Source organism: Mus musculus, chromosome 1, assembly GCF_000001635.26.
Source record: "Mus musculus strain C57BL/6J chromosome 1, GRCm38.p6 C57BL/6J".
Taxonomy (NCBI): Eukaryota; Metazoa; Chordata; class Mammalia; order Rodentia; family Muridae; genus Mus; species Mus musculus.
In genome coordinates, this window is record NC_000067.6 from 51,983,585 (window position 1) to 51,995,973 (window position 12,389).

General features: G+C 43.3%; 1 protein-coding gene across 2 annotated transcripts in view; it reads left to right on the forward strand.

The window, feature by feature from the left end:
* The first annotated feature begins 3,521 nt into the window (after positions 1-3,521).
* The window catches only part of Stat4 (signal transducer and activator of transcription 4), a 120,084-nt gene continuing 111,216 nt past the window's right edge, over positions 3,522-12,389 (forward strand). The window contains exon 1 of one of the 2 annotated variants that reach the window (XM_006495815.2): positions 3,522-3,636. In XM_006495815.2, the coding sequence (XP_006495878.1) occupies positions 3,537-3,636 (100 nt within the window). In that variant the 5' untranslated portion in view covers positions 3,522-3,536. The remainder of the gene's footprint in view (positions 3,637-12,389) is intronic. The other variant, NM_001308266.1, reaches the window with a different exon arrangement.

Below are 12,389 nucleotides of genomic sequence, written 5' to 3' on the forward strand. Positions count from 1 at the left end.
TATCAATGAAACCTGATATCCTGATATTAAATTCATATGTAACATATATATGTGTGATGGTTTGTTTATGCTTGGCCCAGGGAGTGGCACTTATTGGAATAGGTGTGGCCTTATTGAGTAGGTATGTCACTGTGGGTGTGGGCTTTAAGACTCTCATCCTAGCTGACTGAAAGCCAGTCTTCTGTCTGCCTTTGGATGAAGATGTAGAATTCTGAGTTCCTCTAGCACTATGTCTGTCTTGATGATAATGGACTGAACCTTAAAGCCTGTAAGTCAGCCCCAATTAAATGCTGTCCTTATAAGAGTTGCCTTGGTTATAGTGTCTGTTCATATCAGTAAAACCCTAAGACACTATTTATATATGATATATATAATAAATATGTATATGTGATATATATCATATATACATGATAGCTCTGTGCTCCAGTGTAATTGATGATAAATCTCTTGAGGGATGAGGATGGCTGCGCAGAGGAGTATGTCTAGAGTCCAGGGCATTCCCTGAGGGTTCTTTAAGCTTCTGTGCTCATCGATATATCAACAAATAACTGCATAAAAGTGACTTGATGTGGCTAAGACAACTGAAGACAGAAGCTCCTCAGCAACGGAGACCTGAGTCATTGCCCCAGGTAAGCAATAAAACTGAACAAACTTGGGCAAGAATGAGAAAAATCAAATTGGATGATGAGATAATTGCTGCCCTTAGCGATGGCAGACACAGTAACTGGACCTGCTGTCTCCAAGCCTTTTGGGGGTTGCCATGGATAATGCCCCAACAGGCTGGACTCACTCTTCTTTTGGGAGGAAGACCTATAAGATCTGGATACCAGGTTCAAGTGGCCAGGAGAAGGTTTGCAACATATCTTGCCCTCACCCCCCCTTTTAAAAAAATTATTTCTCTTATTTTTTGAGATCATAATATAATTACATCATTTCTTCCTTTCCTCCCTCTAAACCCTCCCATATAGTGTTTCTTGTTTGCTTTTAGATTTATGGCTTCATTAAAAAAATGGTTGTTACATGCATATGTATGTGTGTGCATAGATATTTATTACTAAATGTAATATGCCCAGTCTGTATAATGTTTTTTGTTTATATGCTTTCAGGGATGATCATTTGGTATTGGATAACCAATTAAGGTGATTCCTCCCTGGGAATACTGTTTCTTGCACTCTCTGCATTCCTTAGTTGTCTATGGTTCTTTGTGTAGGATTGAGGCCTCATGGTCAGTGCTCCCACCCCAGTGCATGTAAGCATGGCTATGGTCTTTTGCTTGACTCATCTTTAGGCAGTCATGTTGGTGAGACTTCATGGGTATAACCTCCCTCCTCTTCATCTTGCCCATGAAAGGAGAGTACCATTAGTAGAAAGGTGAAAGAGTCATGATGCCAGAACCATGCTCTTCCTCGGGCTCTCTCCTGGGTACTCTGTCACCAAGAAGACAGCAGGAATGTTCCTGGGAATCCTTCTATCTGTAAAGTACAAGAAAAGAAATTTCTAATGAGGGTGTAGGGCGATTCAAGAGCTAGCTGTGTCTGTCGTTAAATGCTTGCCCTGGAGCTGAACCTGCTGGAGCCATGTCTTGATTTCAACATCAGGTCTAGAACAAGAGCCTATGACTGCTGCCCCAGGGTGTAAATTGACCAAGCATCTTAAGTTCTCTGCGGGAGCAACAAAGCATTCTGTGCTGAGGCTGCTCATCACATTCCTCCAAAAATTGCATGGAAAACTGCAGCATCACCAAGAAAACAACAGACCTCCTGCTTGGAACTGTAGCCCTGACTGAAAGAGAAGAGAGGAAGAACTTTTACATTTGCACACTTGGTTCATGCTAAACAAAACTGGCATGCACTTGTGTGTGTGTGTTTGTGTGTGTGTGTGTACTCACCTACAGACTGATATGGTATGAGCATATTTGTACAGAGTACAATGGATGAAGAAATGTTACTTTATCTCTCAAGAGAACCAAGAACAGCCAAGTGAGAAGACTCCAGAAAGAATATAGATTCATATGAGTTTGCTGATATGTGACCCAAAGAAGAGGAAAGGGGCTCAGACTCACTCCTTATGGGAATCTCTAAGTTCCTAAGCCACCAGATCGAGACTCAGATGGCCATAGGAAAGACCATCTGTGGAGTAAGAAAGTAAAGATAATAATGACCCAGGAACAGAGAAGCATTCAGTCTGTGCAAGCTAGCATTCAAAAAACTAGCCTGGGTGCCTATGAGGGCATGGATTTGCATGTTTTGTACCCCCATATTTTTGTATTCTAATCACACACGTTTCTGGTGAGCTATAAGAAGTCAAATATTCAACAGATATTTGAGTGACATGTTATTTTGAAAAATTGTGGAGAAACTGCTCTAAACAGTCAGAGGCCAGCTTTAGCAGGCTAGTTTTCAGTAAAAATCTTTTTCCCCCATTAATTCCATACATGCATTTAAAGGTATATAGGCATTAAATAGAGAGGGGAAAGACTGAGAGAGGAGACAGGAAACAAGAGAAGGGAAGTGGGAGGAGGAGGAAGAGGGAGAAAGAGTGAGTAAGGAGAGAGGGGAAGGGAGAGAGGGAGGGAAGGGGGGAGAGAGTTATTTAGGTGGGCCCAGGAAAGGGGTACTGCTGGCTTGTGAAAGTTTTCTGTTGGCAGAATATATATTGCCTTTGTGGGAGCAGAGGGAATTTAGCATTTGTTTTTTATTTTTTATTTTTTGTTGTTTAGACCTTCATTTAGTTGGATAAAGTCCACCTACATAATGGAAATAATCTGCTTTTTTTTTTCCAGAATCTGACTTGAACGTTACATGTTTTAAAAATGTCCAACAGAAACATTTAGAATGACATTTGGGTAAATATTGTAAACAGTGCGCCAGTGTGTTTACCTGGATACCCATTTGTTTTTCTGCACTGAGACATTGAATGCATTTGCTGAATCTGAGAGGGGAAACGTGAAAGCTTTGGCTAGATTAGCAAGGCGCACATTCAGAGCGTGTGATGGACCTGTTCTCTGTGCAGTCCCCAGACAGCACTTGGTCCTAAGTGTCAGATCAGCTAACATCCTCAAGTCTGCGCTGTTGTGTTAGAATGGTTTTCCTGGCTTTCTTGGGACTTCTGGGATGTTGATGCTCACAGGACCCCTCCCATTTCAGGAAAACCAGGGTAAAGATGACTGTAATCTTCATGCTAAAATGCTTCATGCTTCCCCCAGGACGCTGAGAATAAGATTATATTTGAGCAGATGGAAATCACCTTGCAAAGTTGTTTACCCTCTCTGGCAGGAACACTAAAATAAGCAGAAGACCAGAAACGTAGTGTCATCTTGCATTATTTTAGAGGGCTAGTCAGAGACTTCACCAAGAACTTTCCTGGTGATCTCCCACCCAAGCTCAGGTTTGTTTCTGTGGCTTCTGGCAGAAGCCAGAGCCTCTCTAAGGGGTTGATGCTCTTGTTCGAGTCACATAAGTCACCCAGGTCTGTGATTGGCTCTGGCCTCCTGTAGGTCATAGGAGCACCTATGACAAAGGGAAGGGGTCCTCTGGATGTTCAGAGGAGTCCTGCCCAGCCACAATATTCCACCTGACGCAGAGCTGTCCCCTTCAAATGGCATTTGTTTGCTTCCTGGACCCATTCGTTCAAGCGGTATGTAGAAGTACTTGGAGTATTCTAAACTTAATTTGTGAGCATACTTAATTCCAAGCCAAGGTGTCTGTGGAAAATGTCTGAGGGGAGTGTGGGCTGGAGCTGATGTCTTGAGGATTCTCCCCTTCCTCCTGGCCCACGCAGCTCCCCTTCATTTATTTTCGAATTGGGCACCCACACCAAATTGTTTAAAGAGAGTATTTGATTCTACTGAAAATGTGTTAAATAAAATATACGATAAAGAATATGTAGAATGCTCATCTCTGTAGACATGATTATGGACACTTTCAACTTGAGTGTTAAAATGAACTATATAAACATCTTTGCCTTTCGCTGTCATTTTCAAACATAGAACTCCTCTAGCTTTCCAGTTCCTTTAAATTTCAGGAATGAGAGCTTTCACAGGTAAATTCAAGGACTGTCATTTTCCAGCTGTGTGATTGAACCACGTGAGCAGAACCTGTTGGAGCCTCTGTTCTCTTCTGGGCTTTCTGGGGAGCACATGACACACTTCCTGTAGAGTGTAGATTCCTGCTAGAAGGATGGTTGACAATACAGCCCCCTCTGTGTCCCTGCCCACTCGGCGCAATCCTTTCCTGCCACCTTCCTATGTCTGCTTTGCTCTGGTTTGGGGAGCCTCTCGTGGTCTGCTAATGTCACTTCCAGAATAAAGACACTGAGGAACTTCTGGAGGTTCCTATGAGCTCAGGGAGGAATGGCAGAGGACAACGTTCATTGCCATTCTGCCTCCATGATCCTTCCCTCCTTTGGATCTGAAGTTCCATTTTCTTCTATACCTCCCGCTAGCCCTGTCTTTGCTTATTTTCTATTGTTGTGATAAAGCATCGCGACCAAAGGCAACTTGGAAAATAAAGGCTTTATTTCAGCTTCCATTGTATATAGTCCTTCATGAAGGGAAGTCAGGGGAGGGTCCTGGAGGCAGGAACGGAAGCACAGACAACAGAGAAGCGCTGCTTACAGGCTTGTTCTTGGAGGTTTGCTCAGTGTAGTGGCTATTCCTGGTTGTCAACTTGACTATATTTGGAATGAACTACAATCCAGAATTGGAAGCTTCACCTGTGATACTAGTCTGGAGGCTGGGAGATACAACTTTTTGACCTGGATCTTGGCTATTATGCTTGGAAAGGCTAAATGGAAGCCTTTAGAGTTGTCAATGTCAAAAAAAAAAAAATAGTGAATCAAAACCAGCATTGTATTCATGGAGGAATTGCAGAAATTACTGCCACTATCAAGGACTTGAAAGATGCAGGGGTGGTGGTTCCCACCGCATCTCCCTTTAACTCTTTTATCTAGCCAGTGCAGAAGATAGATGGATGGTGGAGAATGACAGTTGACTATCGAAAACTAAATCAGGTAGTAACTTCAATTGCAGGTGCTCTACTAGATATAGTTTTGTTACTTGAGCAAATTAACACATCTCCTGGCACCTGGTATGCAGCTATTGATCTGGCAAATGCCTTCTTCTCAGTACCTGTCCATAAGGAACACCAGAAGCAATCTTCTTTCAGTTGGCAAGGCCAACAGTATACCTTCACAGTTTTGCCTCAAGGATATATTAACTCTCCTGCCCGGTGTCATAATTTAGTTAGAAGGGATCATGATCATTTGGCTCTTCCACAAAATATCACATTGGTGCACTATATTGATGACATTATGCTGATTGGACCAAGTGAGCAGGAAGTAGCAACCACTTTGAATGCATTTGTAACACATATTCATATCAGAGGATGGGAAATAAATCCAATCAAATTCAAGGACCATCTACCTCAGTGAAATTCTTAGGAGTCCAGTGGTATGGGGCATGTAGAGATATTCCTTCTAAGGTGAAAGATAAGTTATTGCACCTGGCCCCTCCCACCACCAAGAAAGAAGCACAATGTCTAGTGGGTCTATTTGGATTCTGGAGACAGCACATTCCCCACTTGGGTGTGTTGTTCAGGCTCATTTACCAAGTACTCAGAAAGCTGCTAGCTTTGTGTGGGGCCTGAAACAGGAAAAGGACTACAGACTGTAAGTCATCAACAATTTCCCTTACTATATAGAGACTACCCATAAGTCCTGTGACTCTAAAGAACCCTGACTAATATGCTCACTCTGCTTTCTTACAACACCTAGCACCACCTGTCAAGGGTGGCATTGGCTGTAGTGAGCTGGGCTCTCCCACACCAATCAGTAATCAAGACAAGGTCCCAGAGTTGCCAAAAGGCCAATCTGATGCTGGCAATTCCTCAATTGAGATGCCTAGACATATCTATGTTCGTGTCAAGTTGAGAAAAGCCAACTTGCACACCCTCTTGTGTGTGTGTGAACTCACATGTGTGTGTGTGTGTGTGTGAAAACCAGAAGTCAACCTCAGATGATGTCTATATTACCTTTCATTTTATTTTTTGAGATAACTGAACCTGGTGCTCACCAGTGTGGCCAGCAAGCCCTGGGGTCTGCCTGTGTCCACCTATCCCCAGTGCTCAGGTTGCAGGCACGCACTACCACACCCTGCTTCTACATGGATGAGAGGAATCTGAGCTCAGGCTCTCGTGGTTGTACAGCAAACACTTTATCTGCTGTCCATTGCCCCAGCCCTGGATCTGCTCCCAACTGTGGTCTTGTTACCCTTTATATTTATTTATTTTTAAGTTAGTGTACAAAATCTTTAGTCCTGACTTAGCATTTTCAAGTATAATATTCTTTTTAAAAATCCCCTCCCTGCTTCTCTGGCTATATCCTGTGCCCTCTTACCTTTAGCAGTCTCTTACTCTTTCTACTTCTTACACTCTTTTTTTGTCATCTGACTAATTAACCCAAAGGTTCAGTTCAGATGCCGGCTCCTCAGAGAAGTGTCCCGTTTCTCTTCCCATCTGGATTCAAGATCCCCATCAGTACTCTACACAGAGCGCACCTGAAGACCATGAGTGTGTGCTTAAATATTGTAGTTTAAACCGGGCATGGTGGCACACGCCTTTTATCCCAGCACCTGGGAGGCAGAGGCAGGCAGATTTTTAAGTTCGAGGCCAGCCTGGTCTACAAAGTGAGTTCCAGGACAGCCAGGGCTACAGAGAAACCCTGTCTCGAAAAACTAAAAAAAAAAAAAAATTTTTTTTTTAAACTTTACTATTCTACTGTAGCAAATATGCTTCAGTGAGTTGTAAGAGAATTATGCTACTGGAGACAGGGTTGGTGGCCATGGTTTATGCATTGTAACCCTGCTCCCCGGTCCACCAACTCTCTTTAGCTGAGAGTAACTGGAACAGCCTGAGTACCTGACTAGAACCCCTGTCCTGCCACCTTACCTGTAGCTCCAGTCCCATGGGTGCACTGGTGTTGCCCTGGAACACAACAAGGCAGGTGGCAGGATTTCCATTCTCAAAGGTCTGACTCGGAGTAGCTATGAGCCCAGAGTTTGTTTTAAGCCCCTGAGATGATTCTGAGAACAACCAGGAAGAGTAACTCTAAAATAGCATGGAAAGAAGAACTGGTTTCATTAGGTTCTCTTTATTGAAAAATATGCAACAAAATGTGTTGATGGAATGGAGCACAGGAGAATTTTATGAGACTGAGTAAAGGATACGCAAAGTCAAAAGCACCGTCTGGATCTAGCAGGAAGCAGGAGGGATGTGCTTCATGCAAAGGGAGTCATTAGAGAAAAGAATTAAAGTCACATGTAGAAAGAAGCTCACACCATGAGGCAGAGAGAATACGCAGAGACGGAGCCTCACAGGGGGAAGAAGAAGTAGAGAGAACAGAGGTGGGGAGGGGGCAAGAACCAGGTACCCAGGAAGACAGAGATAGTCATCTTTGGCTGCTTTGTTCCCCAAACTAGAAATCTCTGTGACGTCTCACTCCTCATCCACAAACCCTTGTCAGTTCCACCCCTGATATGTCTTTTGGATGTGGCATTCTTCTCTGCTCCTGCAGTGGGTGCCTTGATCCAGGCTTCCAGCAACCCTGGAATGAAATGATGAAAATGTGTGAACTCCTCCATCCTTTGGATTGCAAAGGATGGGTCTTTTCTATCTGCAGGCCTGTTTTCTTCTGCCACTTCTGGCCAGCCTCCAGCAGATCTGATTTTTTTCCTGCCACAGTGTGTCTGGCCTTTGTTCCTGGAAATCCCTAGCCCTTTCTTCTGTTTGGCATACTCCCTCACTAAAGCCTTCAAAACTCTCAAAAACTATCTCAGGGCAAGTGAGATGGCTCTGAGGATAAAGGTACTGTGTGGTCCAAGCACATAAAGGGGAAAGGAGAAAAATCAACTCTACGAACATCTACTTGTGTTCTGTGGCAGATAGATAGTCTCCCAATGTATTACAGGCACACACATGTGCACACACACACACACACACACACACACACACACACACCTATACCACCACTGATATGATAATTTAATATAATAATAATAATGATGATAAATACCTGACTCAGTGCTGTCTTTTCCATCAATTCCCAGTGGTTCACAGAGGCTCCTGCAGGGGACAGTCCTGTGCTGTAAAGGAGACCCCTGGCCCTCAAGGGAATCTGAACCACTTGACAAAAGCCACATGACAAGAGGAGAGAACTGACTTCTATAAGTTGTCCTCTCACTCAGACTGAACCTTAGTGTTCTGTCGTCAGCTGAGCAACATGGTTTCACAAAAATTACAGACAAAAAAAAAATCTTAAGTTTAAAATGAGGGGAAAAAATAGTGTGAAATGGGTCATTCCTCTGCAAAGTGATGGAGATAGAAACATTTTTGTCCAAGAGAGGCATCCCCGTAACCTGGATGGAGGAGGTACTGAGCTTGGCAACCTCCTTTGGCTGAGCAGGATGTGCTAGACGAGTCCTCGAGGACTCCTGAAACTTGGTGCTTCTGTTGGCTGAAAAATGATGTAAAGTCTTGAATTACATGGTAAGTATTTTCATGTTGGTTGTGATTTCCACTTGATGATAGCAGATTGAAGTGGGTGGGGTGGATTGCTGCCAGTCCAAGGGAGAAAAGCTAGACTGGGCATAGCATTATGTAGGATTCAAAAATCGACTGCAAGCCAACTTTTTCCAGTCTCCATTCTTGTAAGCCAGCACGCGGTCTCTCCTAAGGTGAGATTTCAGAGATGCATATAATGTTTGCCATCTGGAGAGGGGTGTGCTTGTCATCTAGAAACTGTGTAAGTGTGCACTTGAAGTTCTTTCCTGAGATGAACACAGAGAGCATTCTGGGGAACAGAGGTCAGCTTCACTGGACAAGAATAGAAGGTCATTCCAGCTGGGAATGTGCTGACGGCCACTCTGCCCAAAGCCTGTCCCCCTCAAGAGGATTCCAGGGAAAGAAAGGGTTCCCTGTCAGCCGGAACACTGAGAACTCCCTCAGAGTCTTTTGCTTTGATGGTGTCTAGAATTCCAGCCACCCTAAAGCCACGGATCTGTCCTTTCTTGCTGCAGGTCAGCCTTTCTCCGTAGCTTGCATGGCTCCAGTGTCACTAGCCACAGAACTTCGGAGTCACCAGACATTCTTGAAGCCATTTCCTACCAAACCTGTGGCTATAATTTCACTGTTTTCCACACCACTTTCTTTTACATTGAAGGTCTTGGACCAGCTCACTGCTTCCCACTCTCTGGCAGGAAAATGAAGCACAGATCTTGTTGACACTTCAAGCAGGCCAGAGCCAACTTTTGATTCTTGTGCTACTACTACTTTTTTTAAAAAGTCTCTCTCTCTCTCTCTCTCTCTCTCTCTCTCTCTCTCTCTCTCTCTGTGTGTGTGTGTGTGTGTGTGTGTGTAGTGTGCGTGTGTATACCTCTGACAATTCCTCAAGAGTCATCCACCTGGTTTTTTGTTTGTTTGAGACAGGTCTCCTCTTCACCTTGCTTTTCCAGCATGCCATATCATTGTCTTTGGCTTTCTACTGCTAAGCTTACACACACATGCCACTATGCTCTGCTTTTTATGTAAAGAGCTGTGGGGAAAACAGCCCATCAGGTATTTTAGTGAAGGAGAGCCCTATCATGATGAAACACATCTTCTCCACATGGAAAGGAAATGCTTCAGCCTCACTCAGGACTTGTGAAATGCTTCAGATCTGGGGAAGGCTGTGAAGGGATCACACAGACGTAAGGGAACAGGAGAAGACTGGAGACGTCATAGAATCAAACTCAATTTAATAAGACCATAGACTAGAGTTTTCACCTGCAGTGATGCAGCCAGAAATAAGTGCTGGGGATGAACCGAGATCCTTGGACTTGTTTGCTTTGGTGTCATACAACTGTCATTTACAAATTAATATTTCTGACTACTTCTAAATACATGTGTGCCAACAAGTCAAACTGAACTACATTAGAATCCCAACTTTGCCCTTTCACTGGTGTTTGGCCTTGAGTAACTTACTTGAAGACCCCCATCTCCTCATCTATAAGTGGGGATTATAAGTATCTTGCAAGGATTATCTTAAGATGAAACATTGCCAGGTCGCTCCACTCTACTCACTGCAGTGAAGCCTCTGAAGCTGCTTGCTCCCCAGCTTCCTGCTGAAATCACTCTGCTTGCCTGCCTACCCCGCCTTTCTCTTCACACCTAATAGACAGTCTTCAGGTTTTAGTCAGAAACTTAAGTACCAACCAGTCTCCTGAAAATAACTTAATTACCTTGCACTGAGGTATGTGTGTGCAAGCCTGATTTGTCTGTTCTAGCAGTTGGAATAAAAAATAAAGGAAGGTGCATGCCTTATAGAAATTAGTGTCTTACTTGGTTTTACCCTACTATGGCCATTTTTCACTGTTGAATAGTGTAAAATGAGCTAAACGAAGAGACGGAGTCAATGAACTATACACTGTGTTATCTCGTAGGCAACTGTCCAGATCTGTAAGGAAAATGTCTAGCTCCTGCTTAGTTTAGATGTTTTGCATCAAATTTGTAAGTGAAATACAAGGATTCGGTTTGGAATGTAGAATCTTGGTGGAGCTATCCCAATGAAGTTTCTTTAATGGACGATTTTGCAAAACGGCATGCATAACAGCAAGCCACAGGAGGTGATATGGAAACATGCATTCCAGAAAAGTTCACAGGCTTATAAGGAAGGTAAAAATAAAAGTGAACATTGGGAAGACTGAAATAATTTTCTCTCCATATGCTTTGTTCTGTTTATTTTTGAGCGTGACAAAAGCAAAGATGCTGATAAAATGTAACATTTTTGTCGTTGTTGACATGCACAGGGCACTGCATTAGCAACAACATACAGAAACTGTATAGAGCAACGGGTAACTCGTACTTTAAGAAATCTGATACCCCAATAGTCAAAATTCAAGTCCAAGACAGCACAAAAGATTCCAAGTTTTAACTGATATGGCGGATTTTAGATTTTTTTTTTTTTTTTTTTTTTGTTTTTCAAGACAGGGTTTCTCTGTATAGCCCTGGCTGTCCTGGAACTCACTTTGTAGACCAGGCTGGCCTCGAACTTAGAAATCTGCCTGCCTGTGCCTCCCAAGTGCTGGAATTAAAGGCGTGCGCCACCATGCCCGGTGATATGGCTGATTTTAAACATTATACATATTTACTAATTTAAAAAAGATCATAGCTTATTCTAAATCTTCGTAGTAGTAGAAAAAGGTCATCAGAACTTAGTTATGTTATAACTGCTGTTCTTTGATACATTTTATATACTGTTAGTAGTGCTGACATCATGATTAAAATGCTTTCTCATACCACTGTCATCAGGGTGATAGCTAATCAACCAGCTATCATTTTTACTTTCTTTATCCTTGGGTATAATTACAGTTAAATATGTAAGTGAGATACTCAATATTGGGAGCAAATGAAGTCCTGAGTGGCTGTGTGTTGTTGATATGGACGCAGCCATTTCAAAAACCAAATCCTGAGATCCATATGAGTGGCAAAGCCTTGTCCAGGATAGGGTGAAAGAGATGGCAAAGCCCTCCTCTGGTCTGAGTGCAAATGTGTGTGTGTGCAGAAGATGTCCACCTTACTTTCTCCATGGACATTTATGGTCTGAAGAGTGCTGCCTGACAGAAACCGCTCCTGCTGAGATTAGCTAGGCCTATCACCTTGTTCAGCTGTCTATCATAAACCCTGCCTCCTTGTTTGTAGGTAAGAGTGCTGTATGCAATAATCCTCGCTAACCCTCTGATTAAACTGTACATAGTAAACATGTCGAGTGTCTGAGGTGCTGCGGTTCCTCCATCAGAGAACCCAGACCCTCTGATCCCAGCTTTTCTGTGTCCCTATGTCCCTATGTCCGTCCTTCATTCATCACCACCCTAGTTAGACAATCCCTTAAACCATGAGGAGTGGGGTAATTTAGGCTTGGAAAGAAGGTTTAATTAGTAAAGTGCTTGCTGAGTGGGGTGTGGCAGTGCACACCTGTAATCCCAGCCCCAGGGAAGCAGAAAGATGACTACTCCTGGAGCCTCACAGCAAAGCAGCCTTGATGAACCCTGGAGCTCCAGGTTCAGAGAAAGACTCTGTCTCACAAAATAATGGAGAGCAATCGAGGCAGATAGTATTGACACTGACCTCTGACATCCAAACTCACTTGACTATGTACACACATGAAATGAATAAAAATAAAACAAAACACTTGGTAAGTATTAATAAATAAATGAATTACTGAGCTGGGCAGAGGTGACTCATATCTTTACCCAATACCTGGGATGCAAAGATGGGTAGATCTCTGAGTTCAAGGCCAGCCTGGTCTACAGAGCAAGTCCCAGGACAGCCAGAGCTACACAGAGAAACCCTGTCTTGAAA